Source organism: Silurus meridionalis, chromosome 3 (genome assembly GCF_014805685.1).
Source record: "Silurus meridionalis isolate SWU-2019-XX chromosome 3, ASM1480568v1, whole genome shotgun sequence".
NCBI classification, from domain to species: Eukaryota; Metazoa; Chordata; class Actinopteri; order Siluriformes; family Siluridae; genus Silurus; species Silurus meridionalis.
The window spans coordinates 30,561,362-30,586,361 of record NC_060886.1 but is presented as its reverse complement, the minus strand read 5'-3'; the positions used below and the strand labels follow the sequence as shown (position 1 = coordinate 30,586,361).

The window sequence follows — 25,000 nt, the reverse complement described above, 5'->3', positions numbered from 1 at the left end:
CACGTGCTCGTCTTCGCCTTCTACAAGATGTCCGAATACGTTTTCGCTCATTGTGTCGATCAAAGAAAAAAAACCTGACGTGCAGAACAAAGAGGAGTTTCACACGTTTTGCTAAATATACACATATTCCTAAATATGCATGTATTCTTGATCCGAAATCCAGACCCAGGTGGTAAACCAACACGGAGATGAAGAGCAAATCCTGCTCACGTCTGGATTATATGTACATATATATCTGTTTAATAATCCCCCCATCTTCTCTTTCACTTGTTCCTCACATTCACTAGTATCCTGAAACCTCCTCAATCCACGTCCACCTGCTCGCAGTAAAAAACCTGTTTGAGCGTTCTCTTTCTTTCTTCACACATCTCTGAAAAAACAATCCTCAAATCCCTAAATCTTCCCCTGTCCCTCAAACCCTCATTCCTCCTTCCTGCTTTTGTTCTGTCCTCTCTCAATCAGGGCTGAACGAAAGAAGGGAGGATTAATCCCAGGGAAAAAAAACACCGGAAATCGAAAGGGAAAAGGACAGAACCAAAAAAAAAAAAAAAAAACGTAAAAGAGAAGAAGAAACAACTTTTAATTATGGGAGCGATATGGAGGCTTGTCGGTGAAAAGACGATCCCAGACAAAAGCCTGAGACGAATGATAACAGGGTTTTAGACGTGCGCTGTGTGGGGTATTTTTTTTAAGAGGGGTAAATTTTTGGTTTATCCATCTGCCACGCTTTTTTCCTTCCTCCCTCCTTTCTTCTCTCCTGTAACCCCCTTTGACTCCGACCCCAGTTTCTGTTCCACCATTTTCCTCCGTAACTTTCCTTTCACAAAAATCCTGCTTTCCTCGGCTCCTCCACTTTTCATCATGTCCTCCTCTGTCATACGTTCCTCTCACTCCTCTCTTCTTTCTCTTTCATTGTCTTTATCTCCCTGCTGCAGGATTCTCACTCATCCACTGGCATTGACAAAAAAATACTGAGAAATCATGACTGGCTATTAGTACACACACACACACACACACACACACACACACACACGCTAATAGAGTTCTCTTGTGATTCTAACGTTCAGAGCAGATAGTGGGGTGGTGGTGGTGGAGGTGGGGGGTATTCGGGGGTAGTTATTATTCATGGCTGATTCATCTCTGATAGACTATCTGCATGTGTATGCTTTCCCACACACACACACACACACACACACACACACACACACACACAGCTCAGTCAGCAGCCCCACCATGCTTCGCAAAGGAGATGTAATCTCATAATGAAGAGACAGAGAAAGACAGAACAAGGGGAAACGGGGGAACGAGGGAGAGACGGAGAAGGGAGGAAAGGAGGGAGGGAACTCGGGCATCCTTTGACTGAAAACGTGTATCACAGACCTCGCTTTTGTTTCTCCGCCTCGACTACAAAATGAATTAGCGGCGCGATTCGGCGAGGGAGGGGAGAAAGAGAAAGGAAGACGGAGAGAGAGAATGATAGATAGATAGATAGATAGATAGATAGATAGATAGATAGATAGATAGATAGATAGATAGATAGATAGATAGATAGATAGATAGATAGATAGAGAGACAGAGGAAGCTGTGGATCCTTTATGGGTCTCATACACCAGCTGTAACGCTAGTTAACCATAATCCCCAAAAGGGGAGGATGAGCCTGAAAGAGAGATGTGAATGACATGGATTGATGATGAAGAGATAGAACAAACCCTCTCCATCATATACCCCCCATACCCCCAAAAAAAAAAAAAAAAAACCAGTAATGCCAACTTCTTAAAACCAATATTTAGGTTCAAGTCTACATGGAAGAAGACAGTATAAGTCCTTATTCTATCTTCTGCCTAAATTCTGACGTTTCCTTGAACCCTGCAAATAATCTTTCCAGAAAATATTGATCTGAATAATCGCAGTTATCGTAATTATGACAGCTTCCGATCAGTAGCTGTAGGACGACTGTAAGTGACAGGGCTACGAGAGAAAGAGAGGACAAATAAGAAGAACAAGCGTGAGGTAATGATGTCGTCTGTTTATGTGATAATGAGCGAGACACAGTCGACTCATTAGAGTGGCCATTAGCATTCCTGCGCTTTGCACCGTGAGAAAAAAGAAACCCTAACGATTTTACTTTAAAGCAGACGTGTGTTCACGTGAAACCCCGTGGCATTGAGCCTTTCCTTAGAAAACACGCCATCCATAAGGTCTCCGGCGTCCCACCGGGCTGTCGCTTTTTTTATTATGTTTATTAAATTACTGAGCGATTTGAGTTTTTATAGAGTCATAAAAATATAACAGCTCACACACCTCAAGTAAGAACACCACAATCGATACACGCAGCGTAATTAGGCACAGGCGCTTACGTTTCCTACGGTACGAGCAATCATATTCAACTCAATAAATACTGATTAGAGGACGTCCATTACGAAGCATGCTCTCGATATAGTAATGTACTTTGTAGCACGCACGCACGCATGCACACGCACACACACACACACACACACACACACACACACACGGCCCTAAATGGAGCTTTCACTAATCCACTCTCTCTGGCTGCACTTCAGCTCACTGTAATGCTGCTTACAACGTCGAGATAAGGTTAAATTATTCATATAATGTGTGTGTGTGTGTGTGTGTGTGTGTGTGTGTTAAAGCAGGGTAAAACTCTTGTAGACAACAGCACTACAGAAATACACTCGTGCTCAAGATATTTGCTCGAAAATAAAATCAAATCCACGGCTCACGTCCTGAATTGCGCACCACTGCGCTCGATGATTCAGCAATATAAAAGAGCAGACCGGGTCACGGCACCACGGGGCAAAAAAATCCAGATTGGTAATTATTGGTAAAAATCTAATTATAAAGGGAAATAAATAAATAAATAAATATATATCCCATAATAAGCTGCTCGAACACTATAGGCCTATATTTTGCAGATATTCAACAGTATGGATGTAACCATGGCGACGCGTGTTTGATGATGCTGCGCATTATTGCCAAAGGTGTGCTTCACCTTTAGTGCTCCACGATGGATAGATATGTGGATGGATAATAGAAAAGAGAGGTAAGGAAAGAAAGAGGAATAAATGGAGTGAGAGATGTGCATTTAGGTAGAGAGAGAGAGAGAGAGAGAGAGAGAGAGAGAGAGAGAGAAGACTCACACACACTCACACACACACACACACACACACACACACGATCAATAGTTAATGCAAAAGGAAAGAAGAAAAAAGAAAGTATATGAATAAATTAATTAATAATTAAAACTTATTTTAATTCAATAAAATATAAAACTAATAATAATAATAATAATAATAATAACTAACACACACACACACACACACTGTAGCGCGCGCGTGAAACCCGTGACACCCGAAAAAGCGGAACACAGGGCGTGAGGTCTGGAGGCCCGAGCGCGCGTTTCTTCCACCGTGTTTTTACACGCGCGCCGTTTCACCGATTTCACGTCGATCCGCGGCTCCTGATACACTGCACAATAACACACATCTTTTTACTTCTTTTTATTTATTATTATTTCTTTTTTTGTAAGGATTTTTCTCTCTACATGTCACACGAAACGCGTCATAAATAAACAACTACATTATTATTATTATTATTATTATTATTAATAATTAATTATTATATCCTCTTATTTCTCACTAGGCCTTAAATTGGCGCGTGCGTATGCAGTGTTGCTGTAATCACCCCTAAAATAAATCTAACTTTCTTACTCAACTTGAGTTTGTGCATGTGTGTGTGCGCGTGTGCGTGTGTGTGTGTGTACAGGCGCGACATTTAAGATGATTTATGAGCCTGCAATTTAGTCTAAATTCTTCTCTCTTTTTTTTTGGTGTGGCAGTCACGTGACCCCGGAGCTCCTTCTACCTTTAAGAAGATCTGGAGCAAATTTTGGAGGAGAAAAAAATAAACAGTAACTGTGGGAGAAGGAATAAAGAGGCTGATGATACTTTGTGTGTGTGTTATAAGAGAGTAACAAGAGTCAACGGCTGCTCTGGCCTACACACACACACACACACACACACACACACAGTGTGATGTACGTTACATTAACGCGCATACTGATGTTTGGGTTTCTGGCTGGATGTCGTGAAGAAACGCATAAAGAAATGTAGAGACGGAGGTAATAATCTGGTGTTTTCTGTACTGCAGCAATGCGCGCTCAAGTGTGTGTGTGTGTGTGTGTGTGAGACTTACTTGGTATTGGTCGTGTTCCAGTAGATGGACTCGAGTACGGTGGCATTCACCTTGCACGCCAGCACCAACACCCCCAAGTAGTACGTCCACAGAGACTCCCCCATGACCTCGAAATCCGCTTTTTACGCAGCACAAAAACGTGTCAAAAACCAGTACAAAAAAAAAAAAAACAGAGAGAGAACAACGATGAACCCGGAGCGTCGCAGGCAATCCCAGCTCCTGATTATCCCGACTCCAGGTGCGAGACTGAAACCCAAACCGAACCCTGGAGAGCAGGTTTAGGAGGACAGCATCCTGGTGTTAAAGTTCTGTAAGAAGGACAGCTTGCGCGTCTGATCCAAAGAGCGCGTCAGTTTTCACTAACAGGAGCGAATAATAAAAATAAATTATAATTAAAAATAAATTATTATATTAAAAAAAGGTCAGAGTGAAGCTGAGCGCGCAGCTCTCTCTGTCGGGCCTCTGGGGAGCAGAAAGGAGGAGAAGAAGAACGACAGGTACATTATCCTCCTTTAGGTTCCGGAGCTCCGGACGCGCATCACCGCCGAGTTTAAATCCGTCTCTCAGCTCACTTCAGCGCTGAATCGGTGCGGGAACCAATTCCAACAAGGAGCGCGCTCTTACACACTCTCACACACTCACACACACTCTCAGGAGCGCGAGAGAAAAAAAGAGACGGGCGCGCGTTTTTGCGCAAAAAGCCACCCCGAGGTATTCCGTTCAAGGCGAGGAGCGCGGTGGAGGAGTGAAGGATGAAATGAGGAGGTGAAGAATAATTATAATGATAAAAGGGTAAAACAAAAAAAAAAGAATAATGATAAAATGATATAAAATAGAGAAGAAAATGAGAGTCAGATGAAAGTTGTCATTCGAGTCGCTCAAAAGCCTCGAGAAGGTCCGGAGAGAATGTGCGGGTTGAGTTCGGAGCGCACGCGACGCACCGCACCGATCTGTTCAAAACCGCGACGCTTCTGAGACTCCCAATATTTGGCGGAGCTACAGACGAGTCGGCCCCGCCCACAAACGCCGCTGATTGGCCGGTTCTAAAGAATGAGAACGGAAACCATGCTGTCGGTCAAACCGGTCGCTTAGCAACGGCGGAGAAAACCTGGAAGGCGGGGGGGACTGTGAAGCAAATCAAGTGTGTGTGTGTGTGTGTGTGTGTGTGTGTGTGTGTGTGTGTGTATTGTATATTCTTAATAATTAAAAACTCGGACGGAGCGTAACGAAGTGAGAGACGTCACAACTGCATAACTGCACAACTGCAATTTTATGACGTCACCATAACCGCACTGCTGCAGGGTAACATGGGCATCGAGTCTTCACGTGCAACGTGGGTATGGAGTGTGTGTGCGCGCTGAGTGCGAGAACCCGAACCCGAACACACACACACACACACACACACACAGGCTTTCTTCGCTCTGATCAGCAGAACGAAGCCCTTCCAGATTCGGGTCCGAATAAAAAGCGGCGGAACATCATGTGGACAACAGCGCCGCCCAGCGGTGAGTCTCAATGCCTCGTCGTTTTCCCCTTTCAGAGGGAGGCGCAGACTTCCAGCCGTTAACCCCCCGGTTTTAACATAAAAAATAATTACAAACAAACAAACAAACAAATAAATAAATAATAGGAAAAGCAAATAAAACAGTGAGACAGAAAATTAAAATTGAAAAAAAGAAAAAGAAGTAAAACAGAATAATCTGGTAACCGTGGAACAGGATCTGGTTCTTCTTCTGCTTATTATTATTATTACAATTATTGCGACTTTATAAAGGAATAAAAAAAAATCTCGGTTCTTTCCCTCTGTGTGTATTTGCTTTAATTAGTGTGTATCAACCAAAGTCCTGATCGTCGGCAAACCGCCGCACATTCGGCAGTGAAAAGATAATTAAAGGTCGAATACACACACACACACACACACACACACACACGCCGCGGTGTGTATTAGTGTTAACTCGGGAAGGTGGTGTATTAAGGTGAGGTGTGAAAGCCGGGGCAGGTGTTAATTATATCAGGAGTGAAATTTCTCCACTGAACTCACCCAAATCCACCTAATGTCTGGAACAGCAGAGATGAAAGCTCTAAACCAGGGTAGAAGACAGAGAGAGGAATTAACGACGGGATGAGCTGAGGACACAGGAAAAACAAAATGAAAGGGGGAAAAAAATTAGGCGAGCGGAAGTGATGAGTTCCTGTCCCTAAAATAAACCGGATTATTCAATCAGGACAAAGAGTGCGGCGCGAGGATGAGCTGCAATACAACACATACTTCTGCATTTTAACACACACACACACACACACACACACACACACACACACACACACACACACACACACTTATTAATAATTTAACTTTTCTATTCTTCCCAATAGTGTATGTTTACTATAATGTTATAAAATACTTTGCAATTAACAAAAAAATTAAAACTTTACACCTTTTGTTTATAATAAAAACAAGTATTTATTTTTTTTGTTTCCTGTTATTTATATTTATATATAATTTGTAAATTATTTACATGCTTTGAAAATCCAAATGTCCACTTCTTTGTCAAACTCAAAAACTGAATCCGACAACCAGATTGTTTTAATAAAAAATGTTCGTCACAATAAATAATAAAAAAAAAAATTAAACACGTGATTCATTCATGTAACTAATAAAACTAAGTTTCTTTTTGTTTCACTTGTGAACTTCTCACTGTTGAATAAATGTCATGCGTGTACAGACACGCTTAAGGTGTGTGTGTGTGTGTGTGTGTGTGTGTGTGTTCCACAAACATTTGTATGTATATATAAAGTCTGATCTCGACTTTCCTCCGACTCAGAGAAGGAACCTGAAGTTAAATCTAAAGGGAAACTACTTCCTACATTGTTCTTTCTTTAGTTAAATATTAAATAAACAACAAAATAAATGAGTCTAATCAAGTAAACATGTCCGTAAATAAGTGTCTATAAGTAGACAAGTCTTTAATTAATAAATAAACAATTGTTATTATTATATTTAACTAAATGAATCAAAAGTCAAGAAATAAACACGTTAGTAAATCAGTAATTACATGTCAGGAAATAAATGTCAGTAATTCATGAAGTAAAAAAAAAGTCAGTAAATAAATAAAAAGCCAAATAATAAATAATTCAGTAAATAATTGAGCACATGAATAAAGTAAGTGAATAAAAATTGAACTCATGGAATTGAACTCATTTATCCCAAATATGACACCAAGTGAAACACGTGAATAATCAGAATAATCAATTGGACATCAAGGCTGTGAAAAGTGCAATAATGACGTCATCAAAGGAACCGCGTTCAATCCTGAATTAACGCTAGAATCGAGTGCACTTTAGTTTAGACTGTAAATTAATTACAGCACATAATCACTGCTAATTATTACAGTAACAGGGTTTTTACAGAAACTTTTAGTATAAACACATCTATAGTATAATCTACAGTGGGTTTAATTATTTTATTTTATTTATACTCACCAGAGGCTTGATGTTTTTAGATTCTATATTTTCATCTGTGAAGAAATTGTACTTTAATTTAGTTAGTTTTGTAACATCTAGTCAATGAAGTCATATTATTGTACTGCACTATGGAGATGAATAAAAAAAATGGGTTATTATAAATATTATTATTACTATGACAACACGACTCAGTATGCCAGAGGAGTTCATTATACATGTGCAGTCAACATATTTCTTTTTAAATCTCTAATCAGATACAGCATCTTCTCAGTGGTCTTTGTAGAAACCACTATTTAATTCATTGGTTGATTTATGGATTGATTGGCGAAGTATAATCTTCCTTTTGATCCTCCTTTCTGTTTGGACTGATTGAGACGCCTCCTACGTAGTTCATATTCAAGTTTCCAAATGGATAAAAACACCTCCAAGCTCGACTCAAGTTTTTCCAAATAAAAGATGAGTGTAAATACACTTTTCCTACATGTGATGACGGGGTAAATGTGAGAACTGGATGGGGAACGGGGTCAGGCCCGAGAGGAGACCTTCAAACTTGGAGCACACATGGGTCACACGTCATTCCTGGATCAAAGAGCAGCGGAAAACATGATCATACCCTGCTCTGAAAACGTCTCAGTGAGCCGAGATCGCCAACACACCATGCGTCATTTGACATGCATTACCAGCAGAAAGATGGAGATACCTGACTTTGCTGGTCACATGTGGTTCTTCAAACTGTTGGAGGCACACAATTGTATAGGATGTGGTGGAATTCTTATTTTTACTTGAACTAGGAGACCCAAATCTGTTCCAGCATATGACAGTGCGCAAAGCCAGCTACATGAAGATATACTCAACATGGGTTGGAGTGAAAGATCTCGTGCTATAAAGCTCCGTCCCTATTGGAATGAACGTGAACGCTGACTGCACCCCAGATCTTCTGGCCTCACCTACATTAGCCCCTGATTTATGAACACTTTTTTGGCAGAATAAGCGCAAATCTCCACAAAATCTAGTGGAACATCTTCCCAGAAGAATGGAGGTTCTTTTAACTAAATGTAGAAAGCTTGAGCTCAGATGTCCACCAACATTGGTCCATATATTATGAACACGATGTGCTTGATTAAAGGGGATTAAGGTGGAGAAGCTCGTACCAGCACACAGGGATTAAAGTGTCCACACGTCCATTACTCACGGCTCGACCAACCACGTGTTCCAGAGACTCTACATCCGTCGGTGTGTATATGAGGAGATGGAGCAGCTCTTCAGAGGGTCACTGTTAACACGACCGCAATTAATTATCATCTGTGAGGCCAGAGATAACGCTGGCACCTTTAAGCCCTGGCAGGTCCTTCAAAGAGTCCTAACACATGTGTGTGTGGTATTTAGTCTCCATGAAGGGCAGCAATTTAACACTGAAGTGGTCAAGTGTGTATTCCAAGTGTAAATCTCAATCAATACACAAGTTGTGCAGGATGTTAACACTGAATACACACACACACACACACACACACAGGCAAGCCTGAAAGCCTTTGCATAAACTGTCAAGTCAGGGATTTTGTTGGAACCTCAACCACCACATACATTACAAAAACACACACACACGGCAGCGTCTTACATGCAGACATTAGAGACGACTACTGTGGAAAAAAAGAATGAAAACTCATTACTGCGGTCCAAAGGGGGGAAAAAAAACAAAAACCAGCAAAATATGAGGGTTTTAATGGTCTTAACAAATCATTGGTCAGGAAAAGAGTGTGAATGAAACAAGCGCACTTCTGAGACTCCTGGGCCTCCCTGTAGAGCTCATAGAGACAGGACTTAGAGAGAGAGAGCAGGGGGAGATCTACTGGATTTAATTGATCCTGCAGTTATAGATCTACTGGATTTCATTTATTACAGAAAAGAGAGAGCTGTTGGATTTTACTCATTACAGAGCAGGAAGAGAGCTTTTGGATTTCATTTATTTTAGAGCAAGGGGAGATCTACTGGATTTCAATTATTATAGAACAGAGAGAGATCTACTGGATTTAATTCATTATAGAACAGAGAGAGATCAATCTACTGGATTTCATTCATTATAGAACAGAGAGAGAGATCTACTGGATTTAATTCATTACAGAACAGAGAGAGAGAGAGAGAGAGAGATCTACTGGATTTCATTCATTATAGAACAGAGAGCTCTACTGGATTTCATTCATTATAGAGCAGGGAGAGATCTACTGGATTTCATTTATTATAGAGCAGGGAGAGAGCTGCTAGATTTCATTTATTATATACGAGAGAGAGATCTACTGGACCTCATCCATTATAGAGCAGGGAGAGAGCTACTGGATCTAATCCATTAGAGAGCAGGGAGAGATCTACAGGATCTATCTGACTAATTATAGAATTACAGAGACAGATCTTGGGTGAATGAGCACAAAAAGCTAGTGTTAGTTATCAAAAGAAAGTAAATGAAGATTAACATGAGGACTTTGAGAAATACGCAACATTTTTGGTCACATAAATGAAACACAAAAGAATATGATGAGTCAGGGTCAGTCTGACAGCTGCCTACTTGCAGGATTTATTAATGTACGACTCAGCTCCAATTTACAAGATGGGGATGGGGGATATGGGGGGAACTGTCCACGATATAAGCTAGCTCCTAACATCCAGACACACACACACGCACACACACACACCCTAACCGATCTTACCTGCATCTCCAGATGTCCTTGTAGGAACAGAACAGTAGACGTTTGCATAACCCACACACGTGTACGGTCTAAAGCACAGACATTTCACACACCCATTTGTCTCACATTAGCAAGGTCAAAAGGTCAAATCAGGAGAGGACACATTGCAATCGACATGGTCACGATGGAGGACAGGCCCGGGGACATTTCTACGTTACATCCTCGCACCATTTTCATTCTCGTTACACAAATTGAAAGAGTCAAGCTGTGGAAAAGAAAGTGTGCTTAAATCTTTAAACTCAAGGTAACCCATGCACCCATACACACACACACACACACACACACACGTCTTGTAATAAAAACAACAACAAAAAATTCCCCACAATTATGGGGCAAAAAAAAAAGGGGGATGCATCCTATACACAGCACTGGCAAAACATAAAAGCCACTAAAACAGAGTCTGTGAAGGTGGCAGCAAAGTCCGGCCTCGAGTCTGGGGGGGGGTGGGGGTTGTGACATTTTTCCCCCCAACCGAGGGTTCGTGAAAGTTTGTTCGAAACCCGGAGGCCAGGAGTAAGCTCTCTTTGAAAACGTCTCGCTCCAGAAACAAAGACTGAGACAGTGATTGAAAGAGAACAAGAGAGATAAAGAGCGATAAGAGAGAAAAGAGAGAAATGAGGAGGAGGTCGGAGTGAGAGAGCGATCAGTCTGTGGCTTTGAGCGTGAAGGAGAGGCGAGGTCGGGACTTGCCCTTCCCCAGGATGATCTTCTGCTCTTCCTTCTGCTGTCTCTGCCTCTCCTGCTCCAGCTTCATTCGCTCCTCATGGATCTTTCGCTGCTCCTCCACTATGCGCAGCTGATCCTCAGCCTGGCAAACACACACACACACACACACACACACACACACACACACACACACAGGAATAAACATGCTTGTAAAATGGAAACAGAGTGACAAAACATGTTTACATTCATGAGGCAGATGGTTTTACCTCGGATGAGACCAGACACATTCCAAACACACAGCTGAGAAGTCAAGAGCTGGAACTTGTACACTACTTCTTCTAGAGAACATACTGAGATCCTTCACTCCTTACACACACCCACGTATACCCTCCTCCCCATATAAACTAAGCGTATGTCCCTAAACCATGACATCACTCAATGCCACATGTACAGTTTAAGGGGGTAAAAGCAAATATGGTAGAAAATATATAAAAAAAAATCAATAAAAATTTACCAAAAATAAATAAATAAAAAGCTCGACTAAAGTTCTGATCACTTTGATGCGAATCAATAATAATATTCTATACTATAAATAAATAAATTCTAATGTAATTACATTAAATTATATTGATTGGCATATTTATTATAATTAATAATAGTAATAGTAATAATAATAATAATAATAGTACAAAAAAGTACGTAAAAAATATATATATAAATAATTATACCTAAACCAATAATAATAATAAACGAATTTTTTTTAACACACTTGGGCTTCTATAGTAATAGTAAAATTCATAAATAAATATAATATTAATGATTATCAATAATAATTAATAATACATATTTAATAGATTTTATTATTATAAATTTTTTTTTTAATTACACTCAATTTAATTACAACCGTTTTTGAGTTTCAATTCAAATTCTTCTAATTGATAATATAAATAAATAAAAGCTTCCATAATTAGACCTCAACTCGAGCAAGAAGAAAAATGAAGAACGGGGAGGGAAAAAAAAAAAACAACAACAACAAATAAAACCCCATACCAGCTTAGCCTGAGCTTCAGCGATCTTTCTGTTGTTTTCTTCCAAAATTTTTTCCAGCTCCTCCCGTTTGGATTTTTCTTCCTCCTACAGGGGTGACACGGTGACACGTTAGGCCGAGCAAAACAATTCCCCGCACGCACGCACTCATCCATCCATCCATCCGTCCATCCTGACGTGCAAACACTCCTACACACGCTTCCACTCTGCTCGTACACGCAGCATCAGCCAGATACTTTCACAGCACAAAAGCTCTTTCATCCTCTCTTTCTCTCTCACACAATCACTCACTCACTCAGATTTGCAATAAAACGGTAGAACGTTAAGGAAAAAAACCGCACAATTATCCCCCTTTTTGGCGACATAGACCCCGAACCCCTCCAATCACACCATGTCTTACTCAAACACTCATGAACATACATACAGAACAATCGTGGACTACTGAACAGTCTCGTCTGGAGAAGATGAGAAGAAAAAAAATCAATCAGGTTGTTTTTTTTTTATTTTATTTTCTTTTATTTCTATCAGCAATCCATAAATATGCAAGAAAAAAAAGACAAAGGAGAGATGGAATAGTAGTAGCTCACCAATGCTTGTATACCTACGCTTTAATCCTTTGACTGTGCACCTGTGTACCTACACAACTGCTGATTAAAGTGGGGGGGTGAGTATTTACTGCCTGGTCCCGCGTGTGTCCCGTCCTGGACAGCGCTGTGCCTCCCCTTTAAAACCTCAGGCTCTGAGCCACTAGCACGAGCTAGCGCTCTTACACAGCAACAACACATGCAGTACGAGCAACATTTTGCAGTCGAGTCAAAGTGGTGGCCTCGTTCAGGGCAGGAGGGTGAGAAGGAGATTTAAAAGAAAAAAAAACAAAACAAAAAAAAAAAACGTTACCGTGTTGTGGACACGCGTATGATCGCGGGACGTCGGGCTTTTACTGTTAAAAATGGTGTTAACAACTGCAGGAACACAAACACGGGATCAGTCGTTACATCAATTATGGCTGTGTGGCAAAAGAGTGCTGGCTTTGTGCGTGTACTACATGGCTTGGAGATTGTGTGTGTGTGTGTGTGTGTGTGTGTGTGTGTGTGTGTGTGTGTGTGTGTGTATATGTGTGTGTGGGTGTGTGTCTTGTTGTGGGTGCATACATGAAAACCAGCGTTCCTGAGGAAAAGCAAGTCGTGAGGACACAAGTACATTTACAACACTTTTAACAATAAAGTGAGGGGAAAGAAAAACGGGCCTAGGAGACATTATTTTAAATAAATAAATAAACAAAAACAGATAAAGAATATAAATTAAAAGTAGACAGGAAAGCGTAAGAGTGTACACGCTCACCAAACGTCAAAAATATTAAATAAATGTAAAAAATTTAATTTGTTGTTATATTTCTACGTTAAAAAGGTTTAATAAAGGGGAGGTAGTTCTGTGGTCAGTACAGCATGGGGCACATATCTAACGCTGTTACTGCTGATGGGATACAGAGGTGTTTCAGAGACTAAGATTGATTGTAAAAAAATTTAAAAAATTGTTTAAATAATAATAATAAAAAAAAGTTCGTTATAAATAAAGCGTATAAATAAAGTTTCCTTCTCCCTCTCTTTTTTATTTTATTTCCACCTAGACACCAAAAATGCATTTCTTTAGCATCAGTATCATTACTTAAGATTAATTGTTTAAAAGGTACAGCTATATAAGTTGGTTTCAATGCTAAAGGGTTTAAAAATCATAAAAAAATTTAAAAAATTTAAATGCCTAATGTTTATATTAATTTATTTATTGAACACAAGAGAATTACATTGATAAAGAAAAAAAAGATTTTTTGATAAAGAAGAAAAAAAAAAAAAAGAAGGAAAGACATAGAGAAGAAGAAGGGACCCCAAAAATATCTCGCAGCCGTGGTGCAACCTTGGCAGTGCACCTCCTCAAGTACACCCATCATGTCCCCACCTTTCTTCTACAGTAACCCCTGAGTAACCTCAAGATGATGAGGAGGAGGAGCCGACCCCATGCTACCTGCACAGCTCAGAAACCTATGTGTGATGACTCTATTCTCAGGCTCTCCCTCTCCCTCTCCGCCCTGTTTTGAGTTGGTGCGTGCCGGGTTGCCCCACAGCAGCGGGTGACATGGCCGTTCCAAACGACCGAGCGTTACCTCACGGGCTTTCTGCGCGCTCAACTCGGCCTGCCTCTGTCTCTCGAGCTCCTGAAGGAGCTGCGCCTCCATGATGCGCTTGGCCTCCTCGACGCGCCGCAGCACCTCGCGCTCGATCTCGTCACGCCGTTTCTCCAGCTCCTCCTCGACTCGCCGTGCCACCAGCTCCTCCACCCTCCGCGCCGTCTCCTCCTCGATCAGACGCTCCTCGATCTCCTGCTGGCGGCTGGAATAAAAACACGTCAATTTTTTATCCTACAGGAAGTGGCTCAGACTAGCAAAAATTCGATTTGCGAACGCCTCCCAGGGGAAACGGAGGACTACAACCCGTCTCTGGTGTCCCTTTTCCTAGCATTATTGACACCTACTGAACGCAGGTCACCCGAGTCATGCCCCAGGGTCGGTGTCATTCCAAACCAAAATATAGAGAGCTTTTAAGGTACAGATGGCCTAGCCTGAGGACAATCTGACCGCCTTAATGCACCAAGATTTACACGTGAACCTCCTCTCTCGCATCCTGTTCTTTATTAGATTCTCCATTGTTGGTATAATGAAGAGACAAACATATTCGGATAACGTTTCCAAATGCATGTTAAGTGGCACGAGCGGCCGATGGGATCTCCACCTGCGACACCTGGGTGTCAGAGGCTCTACTCTGGGTTGTCTGAGATTCTTTTAAAGAACTAGATAATCCTGGATAAATATTTTCTCCAGACAATTTCAAGAAAGGAGGGGAAAATAAGAGAAAGAGGAAAAAAAGAAAGACAGTGGAGGAAGAGAATGGAGAAAGCAAGGAAAAAAGAGGAGAGAAAAGAAAGAAATGAGCAGAGAAAGAAAGAAATGATCAAGCAATTGAGAAAGAAGGGGGGGAAGGAAGAAGCTAGAAATGTAGAAAGAAAGAAACAAGTGAGGAAAAAAAAGAAGGGATGGAAAGCTCAAAAAAGAAAATTGGGGGAAAGAAAGGATGGAGAGAATAAAAAAATAAAATAAATAAATAAATAAAGCCCTGTACTGATGAACTGGCAGTCTCCCTTGTTGGTCCGAAGCCCCGCCCCCTTCGTTTGCGACACATGTCTTGTCCAATCAGCGGGCTGCTTGTTAGAACAATCTGCCCAATCACGCGCAACAAGGAAGCTGTCCCTAATACGGGTGTGGGGAAAATGGAAATAACGCAGCCTAGTTAGCGTTAGCATGTCAGTGTGTTACAGAAAAGCCGCTATAGTTGTTCAGGGAACTGGAACAGTCACACCATCACACAATGACCTACATCTTCCTCTGCCTCTCCATCTCAGCCTTCTTCTCCTCTTCCTCCTTTCGCTGCTTCTCCTCGGCGGCGGTGCGCTTGCTCAGAGTACGCCCGAACATGTCCACTCGGTCCACAGGCGACGCTGCCCTGGCCCGCTCCCTGTTCGACCGGGACTGGGAGCGCGACTCTCGCCGCCGGTTCCTCTTGGCCTCCCTGGACCTCGAGCGTTTCTTGCTGCTCCTCTCGCGGTCTCGGGAGTGGGACCTGGAGCGGCTGCCGCGCTTTTTGCTGTGCTTGCTGCCGCTTTTCGTGTGCTTCGACCGCGACGAGCTGCGGCTCCTGGAGCGCCCCATTCCTGCGCCTATAAGCCGCGTTAGGAACCAAAGTGAAAGACTAACAAAAGCCCCGAAGTGTCCCCTTTATATCTCCCTCAAGCAAAAGAAAAACCAGGGCTGAATTTCAACCAGAAACCCGCGCGGTGTTGATTATTTTCTCCCTCCAATATAAGTTACTCAATTCAAGCAAATATGGCGACCGTGCTCGGTGTGTGCTACTTTCCCCACAATCCTTTGCGGCTCGGGTTTTCTCGGCTCTTTCCGCATCGCTTCGGCGACAGAGATGGGGGAGGGGGTCACCACGTCTGCACCAGCAAAGTGCAAAAAAAAAAAAAAATAGCCAAATTATTTCTTAAAATATACACAAAAACTCGTTGGAAAAGAAAGAAAAAAAGATAGAAACTACAAAAAATAAACCAATGATATTTTGGCATAGTATAATTTTTATATTTTTTAATTTGTAAAGATATAGTAAATTTTTTAAAGCGATTAGTTTAAATTATTATATGTTTGTAATAGAGATATTATTATATCTCATACTAATAAAGTGGACAGTGATGACGGATGATATCAGATATCATTTAAAGCACTTGGGTGTGTTTTTTTTTTCAGCATTAATCACAAGACATCGCATTATTAAGCTGCATTTGTTATAATTCTTTTAGGGATTATTATAATAATTATTAATATATTGAATCTATTGGTGTCTGAAAACTTCAGCATTGCAGTAATATAATGATAGAATAAGTAGGTATAATCAAGACCTTTTTAGGGAGACATTTCTCTACGGTATGTGCACCAGACAAAAATAACTGGTGCACCACCCTGCGCCATTCTGAACACATAAAGGGAATTTTTTAAACTTTGGTTCAAAAATAGCAATGTTTTTGCATATTCACTCAACACAGCTCTTGCATATTCACTCAAAAAGCCCAATTTCAATGAAAGTTGTCCAAGATATAGATCTTGTCATTAAAGTCATTGTGTCATGCCCGAGCCATTTTGCCTCTTATAGTCTAGCCTCTAAATGGTCTGCTCGAAAACATAAAAAACCCCCAGAGATATGCAATATTTCAGAAATAGCAATGTGATAAGCTTATCTTCAAGGGAAGCGATTCTTCCAGAGCGCAGGAAAACAACACAGAATCAGGGTCACTAATGCGCCTTTACTGCAAAAGTGGTGATCTCTGGAAATCCTACTGCAAAATCATTCCAAAATCCTACACAAAGTTTTCTTCCAGAAACATCTACATGTTTTACAGAAATTAAGGATTCAAGCACAGAGCTGAACACTTTAAAGCTGAGCAGTAGCTGGTGAGATCGGTCAGAATTCCTCTAAGAGCTGGTGGGACCGTTTGGAATTCCTTCAAATGTTAGTGGGATGGGATAGAATTTCTGTAGGGGTAAATAGATTTGTTCAGAATTCTTTTAGGAGCAGGTGGGATTAGTCAGAATTCCTTCAGAAATTGGTTGAATCTGCCAGAATTTCTTCATATTTTGGTGCGATTGGTCAGAATTTTCTCAGGAAAGGGTGGGATTGGACAGAATCTCTCCAGAAGTAGATACGATTGGTCAGAATTCCTTCAGAAGCAGGTGGGATAATTCCTCCAGGAGTAGAAATGATTGGTCAGGATTTTCTTTTATAATTTGGTGGGATTGGTCAGAATTTCTCCAGAAATAGATACGATTGGGCAGAATTCTTCAGAAATTGGTGGGATCGGTCAGTTTTACTTCAGGAGTAGATTGGATTAGTCGGAATATTTCTCAAAACTGGTCAGAATTCTATTAGGTGCACTTGGAATTGGTTCCTTCAGGAGTAGATATGATTGGCCAGAAATTCTACAGAAATTGGTGAGAATTTCTAAAGAAGTTAGTGGAATCGATCTGAATCGATCTTAAGAATACCTTCAGAAGTTGGTGGAAGTTGTCAGCAAAGTGTGGGACTGGTCCGAATTCATCCATAAGGGAATAAGATTGGTCAGAATCCTTCAGAAGTTTTACAAGTCAGCCAATAAATGCATTAATTTAAATGTCTGGATAAAATCACAACTAATTAATAAAGATAAAGCCTGCACTTTTACTAGGCACAGAAACACACTCTGTGGAACCATCAGGTAGCTTAGAGTGGAAATAAACAAATAAATAAAAAATAACTATAACGCTGAATTATGTCAATTTTACCTTTAACCCGCATTAACTCAAGCAAAACGTCCGAGCATCGTACACGTAGACTAAAACAATTAGGATGTCCACGTCCCTCCCCTTGTCCAAGGCGCTCGTTTATTATTAAATCCAGCTCCCGTGTCGTGAAAAACTTTCCCCCAGCCTCAGTTTTGACATCTTCATTATTCATGAGCTCTTCACCTAGAAAGAGAGATGTCTTGTTTTTCTTTGTTATTGTCTAACAGTTTGGGGGGACGTCTCCAAACGTCTTTGAGAAATAATGCAACACCTTTACAGATACTTGCAGAACATCAACAGATCCTGGTGATACAGAAGCCAAATCTTAGCTTCAACAAAAGTATTGGGACACCGGAATTTTCCGTCCATATGTGGTTCTTTTTCAAACTGAGACCCAAACACAATTGACGTTTTTGGGTCTTCTAGTTCAAGGGAGAAAAGATCATGCTCCGAAATACAAAAGCATGAATCCAAACACAAAGCCAGCTCCATGCAGATATGCCGAACGTGGGTTGGAGTGGAAGATATCCTGATATAGATCTCCAAACCTATTGAACACCTTTGGGATGAATGTTTTATGCTGGCTGAACCCCCGATCTTCTCACCTACATCAGTGCCTAGCTTTCTGTTTGAATGGGCATCTCTACAACAATCTTGTGGAGCATCTTCCCAGAAGAGTGGAGGTTTTTATAACGTGGAGCACGTAGAGACTAAATGTGGAATGTGATGTTCAAAAAGAAACGCATAGCTATCATGCTCAGGTCTCCACAAACTTTTCTCTTCTGTCCACATCCCTTTAATGGTCTATATGAAGTCTTACATCTCTATAATACATCAATAACCCCCCCGACAACTCGCCTCGGGCCCCGTGTGCACTCCGGAGCATAATAAGACGCTGTTATGGTTCGCTCCAATCCTTCACACTTCTACATACCCAGACAAGTACACTCGGTCTGATCTCTACTGTCGTGGCAACAAAGGCTCACAAAGCACAATTGTGTGCGTGTTTGACGGCGGTGTGATTTATACGAGTGGAAATAAACGCTCTGGGGATAACGGTGTTTCCTTACACGAGACCGCGTGAGTCAGAGCGAGTGAGTGCACAGAAAAAGGCCCTGTTTCCTGCTACAATACACCTGAATGAAAGTGCGTTTCCCTCCCCTGCGGAACACAAAAGCCTCGCTTTCCGTCACTGATATTCATATTTACTTATTAACCTCCTTTCCAAATGATTCCTCGGGCCGAAGATGAATGAATGCAGCCCGTGCTGGTTGAGTTAATGAAAAGTCGGCCGTCTATTGCTCGTTTGATCAGAGTGAAAGGGGGGGCTTCTCTGTTCTACCGCTTCACCTCCCCTGTCTGGGTGCCTCGGCCTCTGGATGTCGGATAGTAAAGCCTACTTAACACACACACACTTACACACACACAGGACCCTTTGGCCTGCTGGTATTGTCATGCTGATGGTCCAAAGGCTGCGACACAAAGAGCCATTGAGGAAAGGAAGAGAAGGAAAGAGTGCAGGGGCTCTTGAGGGGAGTTTCTTTAACCCCCTCAGGCAGGGTGTGTGTGTGTGTGTGTGTGTGTTAGGAGAAGGAGGAGGATAAAGAGGGTCAGAGAAATGGTCCTGCATCACCTAAGGTTGGAAGTTGAAATAAGACACAGAGCAAAACATAGATATAAATGACTTTTTGTGGAACTCAATCTGTGTGTGTGTGTGTGTGTGTGTGTGTGTGTGTGTGTGTGTGCACAACACCCCTACATTCAGAAAAGCTTAATAAACCCAAGTAGGAATATCTTCATCCCATCCCATTAGTAAACTAGTTTTTGTGTTTATGTGTGTGTGTGTGTGTGTGTGTGTGTGTGTGTGTGTGTGTGTGTGTGTGTGAGCACATTCGATGAGCGATCAGGCTCACCTTTCATTGCTTTGTGACTGTACGGGCGACTGACCGGGACAGGCAGAAGGTCAAAGGTGGCTTTTGAAGCATTGAATGAAGCAGAAAGGTGATCCAACACTGCCTGGGCTTTTAGGAGCGATAGACTCTCTGGTTCTCTTTCTCTCTGGCTATCTCTGTATCCATCTCTCCTTTTCTCTGGTTTCTTTCTTTTCTTTCAGCGGTGCAAGAAGCTCTCCTGGAGAGGCCATACACACTCTCAGACCCACACACACACACACACACACACACACACACACACACACACACAAAGGTACAGAGAGTCCACATAGGCAACTTGAGGACAACGGTGGCTTCTACTCATGTATCAGAAACCACACACACACACACACACACACACACACACACACACACACACACACACAGGTAATTGTATATTTCTCTCACTGACCACTGACTTGTGCATAGTTTAGAAGCCAAATAAATTTAAAGTTATGTCTAGGCATACGGCGTACTCAGAAGGGAGATGGAATTTAAATCACACACACACACACACACACACACACACACACACACACACACACTTTGAAAGGTCGAGAGTCAGTTTCTGTACACAAGTTGGTTTGTTCACTACACACTACACACACATTTCTGGCTGTTTTGTTTATTATAATGCAGTCAGAGAAAGAAAAATAGGCATTCCATAAAAAAAAGAAAGAAAGAAAGAAAGAAAGAAAGAAAGAAAGAAAGAAAGAAAGAAAGAAAGAAAGAAAGAAAGAAGAAATGTCAGTACACACTCGGCTGAAGACAAAAAAGTTCCTACGTCCTCGCTCCATCCTTTTTAAATTCTCCCTGGTTTCATCTTTCGGGTGACGTCCCGAGACAAAGACAGGACAGAGGCTTTTACTGTCATTTCAAAACAGAATGCTCTGTACGTGTGAAATTTCTTGGGCAGGAAAAAAGCAGCCTGAGAAACTGGCTGCAGGAAAAGGGACACATCTATCACGGCTCCGTACCTCTCCTCCTTTTCTCTCTCTCTCTCTCTCACTTACTGCACCACCGCCTAACAATGGCTGTTTCCTGACAGGAGACTTGCGACATGTAGGCGCTCTCTCACTGTGTGTGTGTGTGTGTGTGTGTGTGTGTGTGTGGGAAAGTGTGAGAGAGCATTTTCAGCGACAGGGATTTATTGACTGCAGGCTGCATCACCTGTGTATACGCGTCCGCATGTCCTACGTGTCTTTGTGCGAGACACAATGGACACTCGGGGCACAATGGTGCAGAATAATGCTCTCACACATACACTGAAGTGATGTCATGGATGAGGCGGAAGAGAAAAACGACCAAAATCCAGGCGTGTTGAAGAGGAAAATCGTTTTAATCCATTACAGTTGCACAAGTGTGTGGACACCTGACCATACGATTGGTTTGCGCTTCTTTTTAAACATCTCGTTCCACGTTTATAGTCTCCATCTCCTGTTATAATACGCTCCATTCTTCTGGGAGGATGTTCTACTAAATGTTGTAGAGATTTGTGCTCATTCAGATGATGTAGGTGAGGTGAGGAGGTCTGGGGTGCAGTCAGCATTTACATTACATCCAAAAGGTCTTCAGTAGAGTAAGAGCTCTATAGCAGGAGATCTTCCGCTACACTTGTGTGATGCTGGAACAGGTTTTGGATCTCCTAGTTCAAGTGAACTAGAGATGTACGGCACCCACAGCCCCATCAAATCCTCACCTAACATTACAAACAGATTTGCCTCCACAAAATCTAATGGAACATCTTCCCAGAAGAGTGGAGCTTATTATAACGGGAAATGGGGGACTTTTGGGGTGTTATGAAAAAGGGTTAATCTTATGCTGGGGCGTCCACAAACTTTTGCCCATATAGTATAGATAGGTTGATGCAGAACAGAGAAAAAAGAAAGAGTAACATCTGTATGCATCTCTTCATCAATCTCACTCCATCCGTCTAAACAGAAAAAAAATGGACAAAACATGACATTAGAAGTTGTTTTGTGGATGTTCAACGACATTAATTATGAAATGGGACGTACAGGATGTTCACAACACACATGGTCAGGTGTCCACTAACTTTTCTAGATTTGGTGGTCAAAATCGAACCCAAACTTCCGAATCGAATTTATCCTGAAGTACCGAAGAATTTATAGACGTGACCTTTTACATTCCACTCTGACTTTTTTCCGACAGGCCCTGAGGCCTCCTTTATACACACACACACACACACACATGCTCATACAGATGTCTTTAAAACCCCCTGAGTGATGTATTGGCACACTGTAAGGTGTGATTGATAAGTTATATCCATCACCCAATCTGTCCAGATCTCAGCGTGAGACTAAACTCTCAGTCTCCACTCTCCTTTTCAGATGCTGGAGTCATTAAATAGGCTTTTGTCTCTTTCCTCGTCCATCTAAACCTCACTCACACTGAAGCCTAAAATGGTCCAATCTGTTTGTGTGTGTGTGTGTGTGTGTGTGTGTGTGTGTGTGTGTGTGTGTGTTAATCACACAATCACTGGGCTTCCTTTAAAACATATCACACATAAATGATGGCCAGGAAGTGTATTGTGTTCCTTGAATTGATGCATATATATATATTGTGTGTGTGTGTGTGTGTGTGTGTGTGTGTGTGTGTGTGTGTGTGTGTGTGTGTGTGTGTGTGTGTGTATTGATGTCTGGAGAATAGAAGTGGCGCAGAGTGGCGGCGTTCCTGATATCTACTCGTTTAAGTGATAACTTCCGTAGGCTCAAGCCGGAGATGAAAAAGGATGAGGGGAATATCTTCCTTTACGGTTAAAGAAACAGAAAAAAAACAGAACACTGTAAATCTCACTGCGCTCACGATGAGCAGAGAAAACCTGCAAGTCATAGGAGTTAAATGAGATGTTCGGATGAGATGTTGGGATACAGTTTTTGAATGAAGTAAACAATTTGGAGGTGTTTAAAGGAAGAGTTGAGATGAGCTGTTTAAATTTAGAGCTTGAATGAAAAAAAGTCTGGCTGAATCATTGGGATGATGTGTTTGGGTAAAGTTTTTGGATGAAGAGTTTGGATGAGGTCTTTGGATGAGGTGCTAGAATGAAGAGTTTGGGTTAGGTGTTTAAATGTAGAGCTTGAATGAAGAGTTTGGATGAGCTGTTCAGATGAAGAGTTTAGATGAGGTGTTTCGGATAAAAAGTTTGGATGAGGTGTTTCAGATGAAGAGTTTGGATGAGGTGTTAGGATAAGTGGTTTGAAAAGTTGTTTGGATGAAGAGTTTGGATGAGGTGTTTAAATGTAGAGCTTGAATGAAGAGTTTGGATCAGGTGTTTTGGATAAAGGGTTTGAATAAGGTGTTTTGGATAAAGAGTTTGGATGAGGTGTTTGGGAGAAGAGTTTAGATGAGCTGTTCAGATGAAGAGTTTGGATGAGGTGTTTCGGATGAAGAGTTTGGATGAGGTGTTTTGGATGAAGAGTTAGGATGAGGTGTTTTGGATGAAGAGTTAGGATGAGGTGTTTCGGATGAAGAGTTAGGATGAGGTGTTTCGGATGAAGAGTTAGGATGAGGTGTTTCGGATGAAGAGTTAGGATGAGGTGTTTCGGATGAAGAGTTAGGATGAGGCGTTTTGGATGAAGAGTTAGGATGAGGTGTTTCGGATGAAGAGTTAGGATGAGGTGTTTCGGATGAAGAGTTAGGATGAGGTGTTTTGGATGAAGAGTTTGGATGAGGTGTTTCGGATGAAGAGTTTGGATGAGGTGTTTCGGATGAAGAGTTAGGATGAGGTGTTTTGGATGAAGAGTTAGGATGAGGTGTTTCGGATGAAGAGTTAGGATGAGGTGTTTCGGATGAAGAGTTAGGATGAGGCGTTTCGGATGAAGAGTTAGGATGAGGTGTTTTGGATGAAGAGTTAGGATGAGGTGTTTCGGATGAAAAGTTAGGATGAGGTGTTTCGGATGAAGAGTTAGGATGAGGTGTTTCGGATGAAGAGTTAGGATGAGGTGTTTCGGATGAAGAGTTAGGATGAGGTGTTTTGGATGAAGAGTTAGGATGAGGTGTTTTGGATGAAGAGTTAGGATGAGGTGTTACGGATGAAAAGTTAGGATAAGGTGTTTCGGATGAAAAGTTAGGATGAGGTGTTCGGATGAAGAGTTAGGATGAGGTGTTTCGGATGAAGAGTTAGGATGAGGTGTTTCGGATGAAGAGTTAGGATGAGGTGTTTTGGATGAAGAGTTAGGATGAGGTGTTTTGGATGAAGAGTTAGGATGAGGTGTTTGGATGAAGAGTTAGGATGAGGTGTTGGATGAAAAGTTAGGATGAGGTGTTTTGGATGAAGAGTTAGGATGAGGCATTTCGGATGAAGAGTTAGGATGAGGTGTTTCGGATGAAGAGTTAGGATGAGGTGTTTCGGATGAAGAGTTAGGATGAGGTGTTTTGGATGAAGAGTTAGGATGAGGTGTTTGGATGAAGAGTTAGGATGAGGTGTTTTGGATGAAGAGTTAGGATGAGGTGTTACGGATGAAAAGTTAGGATAAGGTGTTTTGGATGAAGAGTTAGGATGAGGCGTTTCAGATGAAGAGTTTGGATGAGGTGTTTGGATAAGAGAAATGCTGTATGTATTATTTTCATCTCATTGAAATCCTGACCTGCCAGTAGGAAAAAAAAAGGCCAATCAAGCGTATCTTCCAGCTCATGCTGTGTCACACAGAGGCCTAATACACTTACAGGAAAGGTTTATCCTCCCCCTTCTCCATGCATGAGCTCACAGACGCATGTGATTGGCCAGATCCACCGTGATTGATAGCTGAGAGAGAGTAAGCCACGCCTCCCACCTGCAGATGCCATCGTCAGGAATCAAACTCATTATCTCTCGTCACATTTCCTGTCCAGTCTATTTTTGTTTCTAGATAGATAGATAGATAGATAGATAGATAGATAGATAGATAGATAGATAGATAGATAGATAGATAGATAGATTTGTGAGTTTGTGAGTCTAATTTGAATATATTCCTGGTATTAGGATTTGGGTGGCAGTAAAACAACATGGTAATGACAGTAATAAT

At 41.6% G+C, this 25,000-nt stretch overlaps 2 protein-coding genes and 1 long non-coding RNA gene across 4 annotated transcripts in view; all 3 read right to left on the bottom strand.

The window, feature by feature from the left end:
• The window catches only part of efnb2a (ephrin-B2a), a 16,741-nt gene extending 11,546 nt beyond the window's left edge, over positions 1–5,195 (bottom strand). Inside the window, exon 1 of the mRNA XM_046842503.1 lies at positions 4,213–5,195. Coding sequence (XP_046698459.1) covers positions 4,213–4,316 — 104 coding nt within the window. The 5' untranslated portion in view covers positions 4,317–5,195. The remainder of the gene's footprint in view (positions 1–4,212) is intronic.
• A 5,016-nt stretch (positions 5,196–10,211) lies between these two features.
• Positions 10,212–16,108, bottom strand: arglu1a (arginine and glutamate rich 1a). The gene is made up of 4 exons (XM_046842516.1): positions 15,551–16,108; positions 14,284–14,509; positions 12,129–12,212; positions 10,212–11,220 (listed from the first exon to the last, which is right to left on the bottom strand). The coding sequence occupies exons 1-4, from the start codon at positions 15,880–15,882 to the stop codon at positions 11,056–11,058; spliced, it is 807 nt and encodes a 268-aa protein (XP_046698472.1). The 5' UTR covers positions 15,883–16,108; the 3' UTR covers positions 10,212–11,055.
• Positions 16,109–21,617: 5,509 nt separating this feature from the next.
• Positions 21,618–25,000, bottom strand: part of LOC124381128 — a 4,689-nt gene continuing 1,306 nt past the window's right edge. For both annotated transcript variants that reach the window (XR_006924800.1, XR_006924799.1), the window contains 2 exons: positions 24,663–24,840; positions 21,618–21,909 (listed from right to left, as the gene is read on the bottom strand). This is a non-coding gene — a long non-coding RNA (uncharacterized LOC124381128). The remainder of the gene's footprint in view (positions 21,910–24,662; positions 24,841–25,000) is intronic.

Excerpts from the sequence above, each read along its gene's own strand:
- arglu1a (XM_046842516.1), bottom strand. The coding sequence starts at position 15,882 with ATGGGGCGCTCCAGGAGCCGCAGCTCGTCGCGGTCGAAGCACACGAAA. Across the intron at positions 14,510-15,550 it reads ATGGAGAGGCAGAGGAAGAT|CCGCCAGCAGGAGATCGAGG; the intron begins GTAGGTCATTGT and ends TTTTTATTCCAG. Across the intron at positions 12,213-14,283 it reads GCGCGCAGAAAGCCCGTGAG|GAGGAAGAAAAATCCAAACG; the intron begins GTAACGCTCGGT and ends TCACCCCTGTAG.